The 18,504-nt window shown below is 41.5% G+C and overlaps 1 protein-coding gene and 1 pseudogene across 5 annotated transcripts; one reads left to right on the top strand and one right to left on the bottom strand.

The window, feature by feature from the left end:
* Nucleotides 1-230: 230 nt before the first annotated feature.
* LOC111955240 (cilia- and flagella-associated protein 69) lies at nucleotides 231-8,510 on the bottom strand. Of its 5 annotated transcripts, none has more exons than XM_023975407.2 (23): nucleotides 8,010-8,510; nucleotides 7,819-7,878; nucleotides 7,627-7,692; nucleotides 7,157-7,266; nucleotides 6,998-7,074; nucleotides 6,739-6,915; nucleotides 6,464-6,616; nucleotides 5,950-6,127; nucleotides 5,661-5,784; nucleotides 5,471-5,519; nucleotides 5,194-5,315; nucleotides 4,796-5,027; nucleotides 4,349-4,513; nucleotides 4,107-4,222; nucleotides 3,535-3,653; nucleotides 3,362-3,443; nucleotides 3,073-3,265; nucleotides 2,734-2,874; nucleotides 1,891-1,967; nucleotides 1,498-1,695; nucleotides 1,255-1,341; nucleotides 1,053-1,168; nucleotides 231-623 (listed from the first exon to the last, which is right to left on the bottom strand). In XM_023975407.2, the coding sequence occupies exons 1-23, from the start codon at nucleotides 8,145-8,147 to the stop codon at nucleotides 605-607; spliced, it is 2,799 nt and encodes a 932-aa protein (XP_023831175.1). In that variant the 5' UTR covers nucleotides 8,148-8,510; the 3' UTR covers nucleotides 231-604. The 5 variants fall into 5 exon arrangements, with proteins under 5 accessions (XP_023831175.1, XP_023831172.1, XP_023831173.1 ...); XM_023975404.2 differs by having other exon boundaries at nucleotides 1,053-1,157; XM_023975405.2 differs by having other exon boundaries at nucleotides 1,053-1,157; nucleotides 6,817-6,915.
* A 4,132-nt stretch (nucleotides 8,511-12,642) lies between these two features.
* On the top strand, nucleotides 12,643-18,503 carry LOC139023262 (THAP domain-containing protein 1-like; annotated as a pseudogene).
* The last annotated feature ends 1 nt before the right edge of the window (nucleotide 18,504 follows it).

Raw genomic sequence — 18,504 nt, 5'->3', positions numbered from 1 at the left:
AATCGCATCACACAATAGTTTATACCATCACGACCATCAACATGTGAGCACCAAGTAGAATCTTCATCATAAAATGTATCTCTGACATCACAAATGAAACACCTTGTGCACTGAAGGTCAAAATGAGGCGATGTCCTCACAAATGATTGTGAATTCTGTCGATTGCTACATCAATATTTAAATATTGATAAATTCCACACACACAAAAAAAAATCGGCACAATGACAAAATTCAGTTACAGCACAATTTTAATCATTTCAAATCTGTTTAATCCATCCAATAATATCTGTTCCTAGTAGATACTAGTAGTCTAATTTTGATTGTTCATGCTGGATTGATGAATTCCTGTCTGTATGTTCACTCTCAAGCTAACACACGAAATTGTACATGGAGACCTGTAGTAAATAGTGAACAAACACTGAGCAAAGCTATAAGAGGAGGTGGGGTATTTATTTGACTGAAACTGTGTTGAAATACTCTGTGTCCTCAGTGGCAGTGGGGAGTTTCCTCAGGGCTCCACCCTGGATGGGCACCCTCTCCAGGGCCAGCTCTGTATTGGCCAGGGGCCCTCCTGTCAGGTGGGCTGGAGTGCTCTCTACAGTCATCACCCGCCCACAGAATTTCTGAAACACACACACACACACACACACACACACACACACACACACACACACACACACACACACACACACACACACATAATTGTTTTAAGGCAGTGGGGAAATCAGAGCAACAGAACAAGCATGGAAACAGGGGTGCATGGTATATGTCCAATATAGCACGGCTAAGGGCTGTTCTTAAGGCAAGATGCAATGCGGAGTGTCGTAGGCCGTGGTATATTGGCAATATACCACAAACCCCCGAGGTGCTTTATTGCTATTATAAACGGGTTACCAATGTAATTAGAGCAGTAAAAATAAAAACGTTTTGTCATACCAGTGGTATACCCTTGATATACCACAGCTTTTAGCCAATCAGCATTCAGGGCTTGAAGCACCCAGTTTATAATTATCAATATAGTACAGTACAATATCTGCATCACAATGACTTACTGTAATTTGTAAGCCATGAATCTGTGTAGGATGGAATATAGCTTCCTTATGCTTTGGTTTAGGTCTGGATGAGTCAATAGATCTCTCCTGATGCTCTTTTGTCTCCTGAAATAGAACTTGATAAAGTAATCAATCACAAAGTCTTCTCTACAAATAGCACTTTCAAAGAAAGATTAATTGCTAGAGGCGGACATAGGATAACCTTTAAAATCTTGTAGTTTGATGTCTTTGCCACAAAATGCTCCCAAGACTGGGCTGTAAGCTCCTGCTGTTTCCAGTTGGAACTTATCTGTGAAATTAAGAAATAAACAGAATAACTTAGTCAGACCTTAATTATTTTAGAGCCCTTACACACATTGGGGCCATTTGACCCCAGCTGTTATAATGTCACGGGTGCACACACGCACACACACACGCACACACACGCGCACACACACGCACACACCTCTGTATACATGCGTTTCTCCTCACTGACGTCCTCCTTGTCCCGTTGCTCCAGCATGCTGCTCTGCTGTGTGATGACTCTCCTGGCTGTGTCCTCTGTCATCTTAGCAATGGTATCCAGGGCCTCTTCGTCAGGGGTGACTGGTCTCACTCCCTCCAGGCTCAACTCTTTGGAGATCTCATCCCACACCTCGCCAACCTATTGAGATAGCTTACCGTTAAAAAAAAACGTTTTTTCGTCATGATTTGACATGTTTTTTTCCCCTTCTTCTTGTCTTTGTCAGTTTGACACTGTTCTGACTGATACGGATATCATATCAAGCTTATTTGTGTGTGACTGACCTGTTATAAATGTACATTCTAGGATAGGCTAAGAGAGGACACAAATGTTCACCTTAAAGTCCAGATATCTGGTGACAATGCTTAGGGTGATATAATCTTCCGTTGACAATCCAGGCAGGGCTTCAAAACCTGGAATCAGAAGCATTATTTTACCCAAGGAAACAACTCACAAACACACATTACTGTAAAGCATACATTTGTGATAATTTCGACATTTCAGGGTGTTGGTATGGCAACTGCTCGGCATCGGCCCGTAAGGTGCTACAGAGGGTAGTGCGTACGGCCCAGTACATCACTGGTGCCAAGCTTCCTGCCATCCAGGACCTATATACTAGGCGGTGTCAGAGAAAAGCCCAAAAAATTGTCAGAGTCTCCAGTCCCCCAAGTCATAGACTATTTTTTCTGCTACCGCACGGCAAGTGGTACTGGAGTGCCAAGTCTAAGACCAAAAGGCTCCTTAACAGCATCTACCCCCAAGCCATTAGACTGCTGAACAATTAATCAAATGGCCACCGGACTATTTACATTGACACCCCCCCCCTCCATTTGTTTTGTACACTGCTGCTACTCACTATTTATTATCTATGCACAGTTACTTCACCCCTACCTACATGTACAAATTACCTCGACTAACCTGTACCCCCGCATACTGACTCGGTACCCCCTGTATATAGCCTCATTATTGTTATTTTATTGTGTTACTTTTTATTATTTTTTACTTTCGTTTATTTGGCAAATATTTTCTTAACTCTTCTTGAACTGCACTGTTGGTTAAGGGCTTTTAAGTAAGTATTTCACGGTAAGGTCTACACATGTTGTATTCGGCAACATGTGACAAATAAAGTTTGATTTGATTTAATCCGTCCCTTGAAAATAGTAGTCAATTGTCCTTTACCAAGTTTACAGAAGACAGAGTAGATCTTGAAGCGAAGGTTCTCAGACACATCCATCACTGCAGCACTAGGCCTGTTAGCAGGCAGTGATACCTGGGAATCCTCCTCCTCTTGGTAATAACACAGAATAGGCTTCTTGGGATCTAGCCATAAAATAGAAAAAAAGTTATAGTTTTAGTAGTAGGATGTTACTGTAACTCCATTATGAAACAGACAGAAACAGAGGCAACATTTACTGTATTAGTCAAATAGTATTGACCTCACTGCATAGCATTTCACTGTCATTGTGTGATTGTTAACAGCAGTAATCCCACTTAATTTGAGTGATACCATGGACCCACCTGAGATCCTTCCATAGAGGTCTCTGCTCACCCCCAGCTCTGCCTCTTCCTGCCTCCAGAGCTGTAAGAGTAGCCCCGGGGTGGTCAGGCTCTTCTGCCCTCGCCAGGCCAGGATGTGAGACATCGTCTTGGGGTTGTCACACAGCTCCAGCAGGGTTCCAAGGACCACATTCTGCATGTTCCTAGGGCTCGACTGCAGGTAAGATGGGTTCAGAAATTCAACATGGTGCAGCAGAAAAAGTCCTGCTTGAGCTACACCTAAGGATGCCACACCAAATAGTGTACTTACATGAAGCAAGTCAAGCAGAAGGAAAATGCCTTCTTTTTCCAAAAACACATCTTCTGTGGTGTAGCATCCAACGATACAGGACCTACAGTAAAACAATAGCCCACAAATGAGAACATACAGTACAAGAGTCGCAGATGGAAGAAGTAAACTGATGTATTTGTAAGTGAACTAACCAGACGCAATCCACGGTGGAGAGGATGAGTTTGTTGTGTCCCAGGCCACTGTAGAACTTCTCAGTGCTCATCTTGAGGAAATGCACCGTCATCTCAACTCCCTCCGATCCAAACAATTCCTGAGGCATATAGTAGCGTGGAGTTATACCCATTTTAGTCTCCATTTAAATTCAATGAAAGCGAAAACATCATAGCGCATTGAGGCTTTTTAACTGCTGTTATGAGGGTAACACATCATTCTCCAATATCCTCTTTGAAGATGTTGTATTTGTATATATTAGGGTTCTCCTTTACCTGCTGCCAAGGCAGCAGGTATTCTTCCTGGTGTCCAAACACACTAAGGCACTTACATTACATATAAAACAAAAGATCAAACAGTATATCATATAACAATATTACACCACTACATATCTATAATACAAAATGTATAATACCACCATACAACAATATTACAATGTATGTGTGTGTAGAGTGCGTGTGCTAGCGCTTGTGCACGTATGCGTGTGTGTGTACCTTTCTGTGTGTCTCTTCACAGTCCCCGCTGTAATCAAGGTTCTTGATCTTAGTTTTACCTTTCTGTGTGGATTGTTCTCGCAGAGTGCTGACAGGATCAGCTGAATGTCAGCCTTGATCTCCAAGGTAATAACGTCCTCCTCCTCAGGACTCCCCTCCATCTGCATAATGATCACTGGGAAAGTTGTGCTCAACATTATGGAAAAACACAGATACTTTGTGAAGCTTGCATTTGGAATCAAAATCTAAATATCCATAATAGCTGTAATATTCCAAAAGGAGAGGTACCGCCTGTCATTACCAAGCAGCTGGCTGATGGCTCCTTGATCAAAGAGGTCCTGGTTGATTGCTTCGTTGCCTAGGGACGCCATGGATCTCAGCAGCCTCACACAGTAACGCATCTGAGCCTTCTTACTGCCCCTCCCTCCAGTGCCATGGAAACTATGGCCCTGTCCAAAGTAGGCATCTGTTGGGCATAAACAATGATGTGATACAAACAATAGTTGCAGATCAAACCAAGACACCAATTTCAAGTTCCATTAAATTCATAGCTAAGTCATCATAAGTGGCCAAACAAATGTGTGAGGTACCAGTCTCTGAATTACTCCCACCATACAAGCCAATATATGAAATTAAGAACATTGCTTTGGAGAAGTCCATCTGCAACTAAAGTTGTCTACACACCACTACTTCTGTTCAACTCCTGTCCAAGTTCGTGGTAAGTTCCCAGTGTGTCCCCTCTCCTCACCTCGCTCAGTGCACCACTCCAGCAGCAGCAGAAGGCAGGTGTTTCCCTGGCAGGTCATGTAGTCATCCAGCATCAGTGGAGCCACGGTGGCCAGAGTGGCCAGAGCCTGCAGCTGCAGCTCCTCCTGCTGGACAGGGGTCCAGTTGCGTGGCCCTGACTGGCCTTCAGGAGGAGCAGCAGTGGGCTTCACTAGGTGGAGCAGGGCCAGGACAACATGGCCCTCTTTGAACAGCTGGTAGACACAAACATCATGTATGAAGTTACAGTTTATAACGCGTCAGAAAGTATTAATAATTTGTATGTACTCTGGAATGTTTTTCAGACTATCAATGGCACACTAACGTTAAATAATGCAGCTAATCAATCGTTCACATTACGGAAGTAAAATACTCATTCACCTGCAGAGCAGATAAGTCTTTTGACATGACAACAACCAGATTTAGTAGCAACCTTTTCATCTCAAAATCTTCATTGTTATAGGATAGCTTGAGGTTGCGCACCAACGGGTTGTGACTCTTGACTTGGATACAAAGAAAAATAATATCAAAATAGTTCATGACCATTCAACTCCATTTGGAAGATAACATGTAACAGATTTACTTTATAATGCATTAATAATTATCACTACTTACAAACACATCATCATTTATATATATGAGGAAAAAAGAGGCTTACGTTCTGGAAAAGTAACAAAAAGAATGAGCTGCTTGGCAAATAAACTCTCCTGTAAATGAGGACAACCACTGATGAGGAGACAAACAAATATCAATAACATGTGATGCTTGAAGTGTGGTATGATTATTGACAATTGATGACATTCCTGTGATTTACTTCCTGCTTTGATTTAGTAATACAATTTGCTTACAATGAGTGGAGATTTGGGGTTTTCAGCTATGAGAGTTGTGATCACCAGTAGATCATTCCTGAGTTGGAAGTCATAATGTCGAAAGCCATTCAGCAGCTGGTGCAAAAATGCCTCTTTCAGAGCCCTATGTTTGAGACAATAATAATCATTAGTACTTAATTTCCCTTCACATATTACACAGTTAATTTGTAATGGTTGTAAACACTTCTTCAATGTGAGTACTGTTTATTGCACTCACTCATGCAGAATGTGAATGAGCTCTTAAAAAATGTAGGTAAAAGTCACATACATAATACAGTCCATGTTGCTGAGTTGAGCTGTAACCTCCTCTTTGCAACCTCTCTCCAGCAAGTTCCATAGGATCTCCGAGGAGCGGAACAGGACTTGCCCTGATGGGTCTGGCTCATTCATATGGAAACAGATCTGCTCTGCCCCCTGTGCCTTTAATATTAGGCTACAGTTCACATCTGTGTACAAAACATACACGTGACTGTAGGAGGTGGAATAAATAGAGACAGACTCCTTGACATTGGCAGAGATAAACTGTAAGTTACTGCTATGATTGGTCCTTCTTTAAAGAGCTACATTATCTCAAGAGCTACTTTCTCTGATGAAGGATGAAGAGCTCTAATCCAAAGTAGTGCACTATAAAGGGAATTAGGGTCCCACACTGCCAATATTCTGACTTTCTCTAGGTCTGGGATTTCCGAGACTATGCCAGTTGGGAAACATACAGAAACTAATTCATACAGAAACTAATTCACCAGTCCTTTATAGCAATTCATGTTTGAATTGTTATTTACCAGAGGAGCTGGAGAGCATCTGAAGAGTCTGTAGGACCTGGAGCTTGACTGCAGGCTGGTTCTCCAGGAGGGCCATGGACAGGACCAGAGTCTCAGCCAGCCCACTCTGCTCCAACAGCTGCACCCTGTAGCCTAGGCTGGTAGGGTAGAGTCCTATAGAAAATAGGATATTACAACAGAAGATAATAAGCATATTTCTGTGAAGTGGTACACCATTTCAGACAGGTGAATGTCTTACAACAAACACAACATCAATATCATTTAAAATGGCTCACTCAATGAATGTTTAGAGAATCTGTGAGAGGGAACAGCTGGCTTTGAGGCAGCTGCAGGCTTTGAAAGACTGTCCATACCATCCACACTGTGTTTTGATGTCACAGAGCTGTACACGGATATAATAGAGTGGCAGATTTGGTTCCTCACTTCAGCGTTTGGCACCCTCATCAGGAACCCTGCAAACATTAAATAAATTGGTATCACTTTTGGATGACCAGATGCTTGTATGACCACAGCAGTACTGCATGCGTTACGTACCCATCTGAGAGAGTGATTCTTTGACAGTCTGTGCGTAGGTCACTTCATCAGAGGTCTTTTCCTTTAGAAAAGGAAGCCTAAGTAATACAAGTTATAGTCTGTAAGCTTGTATTTGGTTTGAATAAGCAAGAACAACTGATTGAACAAGCAACAACTTACCTACAAATCTTCAGTAAGTCACATAGCACTGAAGTATATTCAGGGTGATCTTTGGACTTCTCAGCACAGATATATAAAATCTTAAAAACATCAGCCAGCTCTTTCAAAAGCTTGAAAAATTTATTTTAAGGACAAATAAGCACGTGAAGAAGTAGCCTAACTATGGAAATAATGGTGTCTAAAAATACCCCATGGAGACCTACAATATCTCATAACTATAATTATTTCTGGGCAATAAAAATGCTGAACCCAAAAATAATTAGCTGGTAATTGGGACCTAGGGAATTCAATGTGTCTACATTTGGTACTCGGAGGACATGACACTGCCTAACAACATAGGCTTATCTATTTCCAAAACATCATTAGGGGATATGAGTCAGAAGAGTTTACACCCTGGCACAATTAGTTCTGAACAAGAAAATAATCAATCAGCCCAATGAAATCAAGAAAAAGTCAGGTAAGAAGGATACAAAGCCTTTTTGACATCTCTTCACTACTTTCTTCAAAGCAAAAATCTGTCTCTCTTTCAAAGTAGCCTGAAGCAGAGATAAAAATGTTTGATTAACATTTGGCATTTCCATTGAATGAATAACTTAGTTTATGATTTTGTTACTAACCTAGTAATAGTTTAATGATTTTGTTGACAAATATTTATCACTTACTGCTAAAGGATCCTCAAGAAAATGTATCACACGACTGAGTTCAATAGGTTTGGTGAGAACCTGAAAAAACACATGAATGCATTTGATAAATTCACATGAATCCAGATTCATAAGACAAAGTTAACCTTTATTTGAAATGCATGACAAAGTAGTTTAAAACATGTCAAAGTAGAAAAATATAAATAACTTACTTCCTGTTTCTCTTGATCATTGTCTTTTGCTATATGTTTGATAACTGGGATCGCAGGTTTTCTTCGATGCACTTTGGCTTTCGATCCAGTTGAAGTTGTCAAATAACTTTTAGTCATTGCAGCCTCCGATGCAAGCATTGCAAACGCGTTTGTGCAAAAAAAATACCTGCTTTAGAGAGTTCCGCGTGTACAACTGAAAATGTTCAGTTAGTTGACATAACAAACATTACAAATACATGGAAGAAAATAACTATAGTCGATGCCTCTCACAAAAACACCTACTTCTGTGTTGGCCTCAGACCTACCTATGTGCGCCTGTATCCGTTACTATGGTTATCTCCCTACTACCACAAACAGAAAATACCACATCTTGAAACGCCTACTTTCCCCGTTCTGACACATCGGAAGTGGGTTTTTGGTGACAGCATTCGCCATTATTTCCTTGACAGAATAACGACAACAAAGGCAGATTGATTACAATTAATTCTTACAATCGTCTCAAACAAATTAATAAACCCTGAATAACTCAATTCGTCTTTGCACTCGTTCTAAACAACGCGTTTTTATTTTTGCACTCGTTCTAAACAACGCGTTTTTATTTTTATTTTACAAAGGGTAAAGTCTAAAAAACTTAGTCCACTCTGTTCATAACAGATTATATTGAGATCAAATGTTTAATCGATGAGAAAATGTGGAGAATCTCGGCCAAAATCCATCTCGTTCCATCTTCTTCCACTGCCAGCCAGTGAGCAGCTTCTTCATCTTCTTCTTCTACTTCTATGGTATAGTGGCGTAACAATCAAATGTTCAGTCTGCCACCAACTGTGCGGATGGGTAATAAGGATCGGTCCGCAAACATAAAACATTTGGGTAAAAATAAAAGATCACACTAACTACCAAAAAAATTCTAAATAATAACCAAACAAAATGAACCTGCTTTTCTGTAAAAAAAAAAATCGGAATCAGGTCCCAACACAGGTTCAGAAGCCTCCTGTGTGGGCGGGACATTTCCTAGCGACAAAAGTCCTTGTAGTGTTTCTGCCGTGAAGTCTTGGAGCCCCAACAACTTCTCAGTTGCACATATAATGATATCCAGCTTATTTGACTTCTTAGACACTTGTGCTGTACAATTAACCACTGTGGCTATAAATGCCACAAAAATCCACTTTCTTCACAATGAGTGTATCCAGATCACCCGATTGACTTAAAACACTAGCAACTGATTGCAATGCGTTCACCGCCATATCTTCAACAGTGTTGCCTCTTTCCCCTTCGACTCTCTTCACCTCCTCCACATAGGAGATCCTCTGCGCAGCCCTGATCTTTGACACCTCAACCTCCTTCACCCTAACAGGGCACACAAGGAAGTCTGGAGTATGATCCCCACCACAGTTTCAACATTTTCCATTCACAGATTCTTCAATATTATACTTCTCCTGTCTGCAAACATTTGATACGTGACCGTACCCTTTACAATTTCCGCACTGTAATGTTTTGGACACAAATTCTCTCACCGCATACCTCACATATCCAAGTTTTATATATTCAGGTAGAGTCTTCTCAAACAACAATAACATCATCAGGCTTTTCTCCTTCCTTCCATTTACCATACAGGTCAGGCGATGTGCACTGACCACTGCTGGGATTTTCTGACTAAGATACTCATCATCTACAGTACCAGTCAAAAGTTTGGACACACCTACTCATTCAAGGGTTTTATTTATTTTTACTATTTTCTACATTGTAGAATAATAGTGAAGACATCAAAACTATGAAATAACACATATGGAATCATGTAGTAATCAAAAATGTTTCAAAGTAGCCACCCTTTGCCCTGATGACAGCTTTGCACACTCTTGGCATTCTCTCAACCAGCTTCATGAGGTAGTCACCTGGAATGCATTTCAATTAACAGGTGTGCCTTGTTCAAAGTTAATTTGTGGAATTTCTTTCCTTCTTAATGCGTTTGAGCTGATCAGTTGTGTTGTGACAAGGTAGGGGTGGTATACAGAAGATAGCCCTATTTGGTAAAAGGCTGAGTCCATATAATGGCAAGAACAGCTCAAATAAGCAAAGCTTAATGACAGTCCATCATTACTTTAAGACATGAAGGTCAGTCAATGCGGAAAATTTCAAGAACTTTGAACGTTTCTTCAAGTGCAGTCACAAAAACCATCAAGCACTATAATGAAACTGGCTCTCATGAGGACCGCCAAAGGAAAGAAAGACCCAGAGTTACAGAGGATAAGTTCATTAGAGGTACCAGCCTCAGAAATTGCAGCCCAAATAAATGCTTCACAGAGTTCAAGTAACAGACACATCTCAACATCAACTGTTCAGAAGAGACTGCGTGAATCAGGCCTTCGTGGTCAAATTGCTACTAAAGGACGCCAATAAGAAGAGACGTGCTTGGTCCAAGAAACACGACCAATGGACATTAGACCGGTGGAAATCTGTCCTTTGGTCTGATGAGTCCAAATGTGAGGTTTTTGGTTCCCACTGCCTTGTCTTTGTGAGACGGAGAGTAGGTGAACGGATGATCTCTGCATGTGTAGTTACCACCGTGAAGCATGGAGGAGGAGGTGTGATGGTGTGGGGTTGCTTTGCTGGTGACACTGTTCGTGATTTATTTAGAATTTAAGGTACACTTAAGGTACACTCCTCTTCCGCTCTTCATCAACACAATTAACCAAAACAAGGCCGCTTCTAGTCACCTTGATTGAATCCACCTTTCCCATTGCTTTCTTCACAGTCCTCGATATTACAAATGGATTTCCCAAATGAATCTCCTTGTCCAAAAAACGCAGCCCAATAAGAAATGCATTATTGGACCGGTCCTTGTCTTCTACTACAACTTATTTTCCATTAATTATCACACACTTCACTTGCCGCACTTTCGGATTCAAGCAGAGTCGCCATTTTCCCCACAGGCCACTCCCGGCCTCCCACTCCGCGTTGTGCCTCTTGTTTATCGGTCTGGCACCACAGCCAGTGGGATTCCTCTCACTACCATATTTGGTGGAGATGCCAAGCAGATGCTTCACATTTATACATCTGGTGAAATATCTTTCTCATCGTTCTATCTGTGGGAATACACTCGTGTCCGCCGTGGACCGGCTCGTACATAAAGCATCCTCAATTCAGGTTGCAAGGGCATCATTTACCTCCTTAACAAGCTTTAATGGTAACCGTCAGAAAAAAAATTGAAAAATATGTGTACTGTCCATAGATTGTATATGTAAAAGTACTGTTTCTTAATAAAACACAATTTTCCACCACCATGTTTGGATTTTTAGACAAGGCAGAGCCCCACCTGTTTAGCAAAATAATAATTATTACTATTATTATTACTACTATTACTATTATTACTATTATTAATAGTTATTTTGGCATTAATACATGTCACATATCAGTTTGCAAACAATGTAAAAAAGTTAATAAAGCTACATACAAACATGGTCTCTTTTTTGCTTTCTTGAGTAAGGAAGCTCCAAAATGCAGGTGTTTCATCCTAGATCAGTGGTGGTGGGGTAGCCAGCGGAAATAGGGGTTGGTAATGTTCTCTAGTTGCGCTGTTATTGGCTCAGTGTTCTGTCACTCATGGGGACACTACGTCGCAGCAAAATCTACGGGGAGAGCTCGAAAATTCCAGCCCCTTCGGTCCTGCCATAGAGTTACATTAGAAGTGCCCATCCAAGAAAGCTCAAGGTCATTGGCCACAGATAAAATTACGTAATTTTAAATCTACAGTAGCTTTGATTGGACTGATCATGTCAACATCATACTTTCATAATCTTAGCTAGCAAGCTAGCAGTCATCATGAATCAAGTCGACAAACTACTGGCAAATCCTTTTCAATTCTTGTCATTTGAAGATAAATTATAGATAAAATGTCTCGGTGCTCATTTGCCATAAACATTACACAACAAGTCAGAAATTGCAAATACAACAATGAGTGGTTTGGAAGGACGCAGTGGCTAACTGCAAGCATCTCAGAGCAATCACTATTTTGCATCCCCTTCCTGCTATTCAGTGGAGAGAGAAAGTGGATACCTAGTCAGTTGTACAACTGAATGCCTTCAGCTGAAATGTGTCTTCTGAATCAGAGAAGTGCAGGGGGCTGCCTTAAATCCACATCCACAGCCCCTAGTGAACAGTGGGTTAACTGCTTTGCTCAAGGGCAGAACGACAGATTTTTACCTTGTCAGCTCGGAGATTCGATCTAACAACCTTTCGGTTACTGGCCCAACGCTCTAACCTGTGTGTTGTCCAAGTATGGATTTAAGGATTTAATACATGTGTTTGAAAGGGTCTCAAAACATGAGCATTGTGCATCACATATACACAATGCTGTTAAACTGGGATTACTGGGGAAATCAAACGTTGTGGCTCAGCTAGACATATAGACGAGCCACCGACCTTCACAACCAACAAACGGAGGAGAATAGGTACGTGCTTGCCAGAATTATAGCATGCATTAAATTGTGTGGCAATAGGCTCTATGCATTATTCCGCCTCCAACGTTCTAATTTACTTCCGACCGGGTTGATGACCTCCAGAGCAAGTTCTGCTATTGTTTTTATCATTAGCTTACTAGCTATCGTCGATGCATTTCTGACTGAAATAGTTCACAATGACTACGTTTAAATTACAGCCCCCCGAAGGAGGTGCTAATGAACATTGTTCAGTGCCTTTGTGTTCAGTTTCTTCCAAATGTAATGGTATTGTGACCTTCCATCGTTTCCCAGTCGATGTAGAGCTCAGAAAAAGGTGGTTAGAGGCAGTACGTCGTGCCAACTTTACTGTCACCAAACACACAAAGGTGTGTAGTACACATTTCATCGAAAGTGACTTTGTTGAGGGAAAAATTGGGGGGCGACAATACCTAAAAAGAGGTGTTGTTCCTACTGTCTTCGCGTGGAACTGGCAAATTCAAAAGAGACCTGGTGTTTGGGAAAGAAGACTGAAACCTCCTGCTCCGACTGAGGGGGGTGAAGAACAAGGTGCGCTGCCTATGGACTGTGCCGTCTCTGATCCGATCCAGAGCATGGGCCAAGCCAGTGTAAATGTACATGTGTTTATTTGCTAGCAGCAAAATAATAATTTGTTTATCTACGACATGTATCAATCATTTGTGTTGTAGTGAATATCAGTTTGTGTGGAGCTTGTATTGGCTTTAATTAGGCAATGAGTAACAGGGGTGGGGGAAAGAAATCAAGTAAACACAGTACAGCCAGAATGCAAGATTGAATACAATGTTAGAGATGTTGAACATTTGCTGAAATACAATTTTTTAACAAATCTATTCTACTGTAGATTTCTTCACAAGAACATCAATACTTATTTTTCATAAAACCACTAAACTTGGCACCCATGCAGGGGATCCATTCAGGTGCGAGATAGACACTTCTGCAAGTAGTGGTAAAAATAAAAGTGGTCAACCATCTCTCTTATAGTTTTTGAAACCTGTAGATCTTATAATATCCTTTCAAATAGGATGTCCTCCTGTGCACAGATGACAAAGTCACACCAGCTACAACCTGTGAGAAGGATTTGACCTTGCACCTGCCAGTAGTAAGCATGAGATCTCTTCAACTTCAGCTCTCCATTCTGTATCTTCAGGTAAGGGCAGTCAACATAACTTGGTACATTTGGGCACTTGACCTCTAAGAGTCCAAAGTGTGGTCTTACACTGGGATCAATATGATGCCATCTGGAGAGGATCCTAACCATGGAGCATCTGGGGGCAACTACGAAGCCACACGGAAAGAATGTAACATTCTTCAGTGTGCAGTACTCCTGTACAGCCACTGGCTCCATGGCTAGCCCCTCTTCATTCCATGGTCTGCATACCAGATCCCTTGAACATCCGCTCAGCTTGGTGGTCAGCTGAGGTCTCTCCCCGAACATGGCAAACCTCTCGGAAACGAGAGGATGTTATTCTCAATTTTCCTGAGCTGATGCCATTCCGGGCTGCTGCTCTGCTCCCTTGTAGCAACCTGGACTTTGTGTGACATCTCATAGGTTGTCTCTAATGCCTTGAGGTGGAACTGCTCCTGATGGCTAAGGACGTAAGCACACTGGGAAGCCTGAAGCCTGTAGCCATCTAATGGAAGTATTGGTGGAGAAGGGGCATCGGCAATCTTCACAATTTCACGGGTCTTTGGCTGTGGAAGCTGATAGGACAGAACACTGCCGGCTTGCACTGGCCCGAAGGTGGATTCAACCAGGGGCACGTCAGCTGACATTTCCATTGTTGTCACAAGAGGGGCAGTAAGTGGAGAAAAGTTGGCATACGTTTCTGAKACGSRGAGAAGGTCCAYGTCAGRCATGTATCCATTGAGTGCTTTGTCGAGAGAACTTCTGCAAAACATTTTAAAACCTTAACATCAGGTTGGAGAGATTACTATGACAAAGACTCATGTAACTTTTCCAGAAACAGCACAAGCCCGAAAGTTCAAATAAAATGAATTAAAATATACAGATTTATAGATGATATATTTCCCCCCAGTCTTTGTCCCAAACATTTGTCATTACATCGTAAAGACGCCACTGTTTAGGCTTATCATCTGGATACAATCACAAGAAGATGTTTTCTAAAATGTTTCCATTCTAGGAACCTCCAATTTACCTTATTTCATCAGCACACGAGTTAGTAGGTTTACGGAACTCTATCCCATCAACCGGACCTGGCTTCACACCCTAATTAACAAGAATTTACTGTTACATAGGCTGAATACTTTTCAGGTCCATTTCTTTATGGATATTGATAGACTCACAAGTGTTCTTGGCTTGTGCCAACGCTGTTCTGTGTCTGTGCAGCTGTGAACTGGTGGTGCAGCAGGAATGTTTAGTTGAGAGTAGTGCGCTGTCTGGTAAAGAAGGGCCACCAGATGATTGCACAGAGCCCTTCCTGCAACACAGGAGCAGTGGCTTTGGACCACTATCACTGGTATGGAGTGCTTTAACACCATCTGTGAARATAAGTGTGATGAAAGACTGAAGTGAGAAACAAGAATGATGCGGCCCATAAATAACAATAAACATAATAGTGTCTAGTCTTCTTAACTAGGGGCTCATTTAACTATACAGGAATACATTGTGTCTCAGTAACACAATTACCAAACACTGCATCAACAGATCTTTACCAAATAACCTGTTAAGTGGGAAATTCTAAATTGGGATTGGGACCCATCATTAATATCTATCTACTGATAAGATTAAACGTTGACACTCTCCAACACATTTTGACCATGATGACAGTGTCTCACAGAAGATGTTTAAGAAGGTCCCTAGTAGCTATCTATAACCTTTCCCTACTCTCATGCTGTGCTGTTCGGCTTTTCACTCTTCCTCATGGACCTGTGACAGGCAGCCCTCACGGTGATCTCCCCTGTCAATGTATCTTTGTTAGATACTGTGTAGAAGACATGAATAACAATTATTTTTAGCTAGCAAATATAGCTAGCAAGCATAACTTAACCAAGCTACCGAAAATACACACATTCTCAGGTAGATTCTGTCAACGTTACATCATTTTACGAAGTAACTAGCTAGCTACAGTTATGAGTTAAATTAGCTAGCTAATGATTGTAGCTAGCTAATGTCATATCTGTCATTGACTTAGTACTCACCTTCATAGTTGTCTATGTAGCTTCCTATATACATCTTGAACCCCTTTTCATTCTTGCTAGCTGGAGTCTCGGAGGCTGATTTAACAATTCGATGTACATCATTAATATTAATTTGAGGCAAGTCCTGAAGACACCTAGTAAAAAACTGCGACATAGTGGTAGTAACGTTATATCGTCGATAACAACTAGACTGACCTGAAATTGCCAAACCGATAGGAAGTGTGTTTAGAACGTTCGATCATGGAATGTGCATAAGGGCTATTGTGAGACAGCACTGCGGGGCCATGACGAGTCGGCCGACTCCTTGAACCCAGGCGTTTTCAGGTGTATTTTTGAGACCATGCGTGAAGGAGATTACAGGCTACAAAGGCATTATGACGACCAACACATTAAGGGTACATCAAGCACGATCCAAAATGAACTTTTGGATTGTATGTTTGTAGTGTATATAGAAGCTATAGCTGAGGTGTCTGCGACTCCTTTTCCATCTGTACAGGCAGACGAGACCACTGATGTCTCCTGTAAATCACAGATGGTAATAGTGCTGCGCTACATATTACCAGACAACAGTGTGTGAGAGGTTTTTGTAGAGGTGAAACACAAAACTGGTGTTGGCCTCTCCAACACTATCAAACAAGTCCTAGCGCCACTGTCAAGGAGAAGGAGAAGCTGGCTACACAAACCTACGACAGGGCAGTGGTGATGAGTGGTAATGTACGTGGTGTCCAACCGCTACTGAAGGATTCCTTTCTGACTGCAGATCTCCAGTGTGCTACTGTACCAAGCTATGGCCTGTGGGCAACCAGGAGAAGTTGAAAAGGGAGCTGTTCACTGTCTACCGGCATCCTGAGCTGCACACTGGAAAGACAGCACTTTCTTTAATTTAAATCACTCTACGAGAACAACCTGCAGGAAGCCTTGTCTAAGACGGCCTCTCTTTTCAAAATCATCATCACCACTCCGATGACAACCGCCGAGTCAGAGAGAAACTTTTCCACCCTTAAAAGGATAAAAACCTTCATACGCAACTCCATGGGCCAGAAAAGGTTAAATGCATTGGCCATGCTGTCAATCCAGCATGACTTCATCCAGAGAATGCCAGACTTTTATGACAAAGTAATTGAGAAGTTTGCCCAGAAGAAAGACTGCTGTGCCAACTTCCTGTTCAAGTGAGCACAGCACAACAATGGTGAGACCATAAATATGTCTAGTATGCTGCTGCAAAAGTGATGTATTATGTCAGGGACAAATGTACACTACCGTTCAAAAGTTTGGGGTCACTTAGAAATGTCCTTGTTTTTGAAAGAAACGCACATTTTCAGTGCATTAAAATAATATCAAATTGAGCAGAAATACAGTGTAGACATTGGTTAATGTTGTAAATGACTATTGTAGCTGGAAACGGCAGGTTTTTATGGAATATCTACATAGGTGTACAGAGGCCCATTATCAGCAACCATCACTCCTGTGTTCCAATGGCATGTTGTATTAGCTAATCCAAGTTTACCATTTTAAAAGGCTAATTGATCATTAGAAACAAAACTGTTGTGCTGATTAAAGAAGCAATACAACTGGCCTTCTTTAGACTAGTTGAGTATCTGGAGCATCAGCATTTGTGGGTTTGATTACAGGCTCAAAATGGCCAGAAACAAAGCACTTTCTTCTGAAACTCGTCATGACAGCCTTGAGTTGGGGAGGAGTGAGCACTTTGGGGTAGAGGTCAGGTTAGATGAAGTGAGGAAGAACAGATATAACTAAGGTTCTGTCTAGCAACAAATGCATTGGCTGTTCAGTTGTGGAGGAGGAGATAACTGAACAGCCTAGGAGAAAGGGTTAAGTACTATGGCTATGTTCCAATTATCTCTCCTACCTCCCAAAGTGTGCACTTGTTCACTTCCTGTCACTGATTTGAAAGGAAATGACTGGTATGAGAAATATGGTGGTGGAAACTCCCACTAGCCCATGCTTTCACCAATTCAATGCTTTTTAGATGTGATAACGAGTGCACACTAAAGGAGAAAGTGTAGGTTCAAGCTATTGACTACTCAAGGGATTACCTCATTCAATGGGACTCTTTGAACAGCACAGAAAGTAAGGATTAATTATCTTAATCTATGGAAGACACATTTCAGTTGCACAACTGACTAGGTATCCCCCTTTCCCTTACAGTCATTTTAGAGAGAAACTAACGTCCTATCAGTTTGTATAAAAGGGGTGGCAGTTTTCTTTTAGGTTCTGGTGATAGTCCCACTGACTTTTCTTCAGAAGAATATAATTAAATTCAACCCTCCTGTAACGGTTTTCTTCCAGGGGTGAAGGAGAGGACCAAAGTGCAGCGCGGCTAGTGTTAAACATGTTTAATAAAGAACAAGTGAAACACTACAAACAACAATACAAAATAACAAATGTGCAAAAACCGAGACAGACCTATCTGGTGCAGACAATCACAGAGACAGGAAACAAACACCCACCAAATCCCAACACAAAACAAGCCTCCTATATATGATTCTCAATCAGGGACAACGATTACCATCTGCCTCTGATTGAGAACCATATTAGGCTGGACATAGAAACAGACAAACTAGACACACAACATAGAATTCCCACCCAGCTCACGTCCTGACCAACACTAAACAAGCAAAACACATAATAACTCTGGTCAGGACGTTACACCTCCACTTCCTGAGAGAAAGCTGAAAGCCATCCACAGTCTTGGAGCAGGCTTCATTGAAAATGTAAGGGTTTAGAGCTATAATATCTTCTGGGTGATTTAAAAGAAACTGGTTTATCCTGTCACCAAAAACGGTGTCTTGACACACCTAATCCGCAAATTGCTTTGCCGTTCCCTTACCGCTTTTAGG

The sequence above is a fragment of the Salvelinus sp. IW2-2015 genome, linkage group LG30 (genome assembly GCF_002910315.2).
Source record: "Salvelinus sp. IW2-2015 linkage group LG30, ASM291031v2, whole genome shotgun sequence".
Lineage (NCBI taxonomy): Eukaryota > Metazoa > Chordata > Actinopteri > Salmoniformes > Salmonidae > Salvelinus > Salvelinus sp. IW2-2015.
The sequence above is the reverse complement of the archived record's forward strand: the minus strand, read 5'-3'. Positions and strand labels throughout refer to the sequence as shown.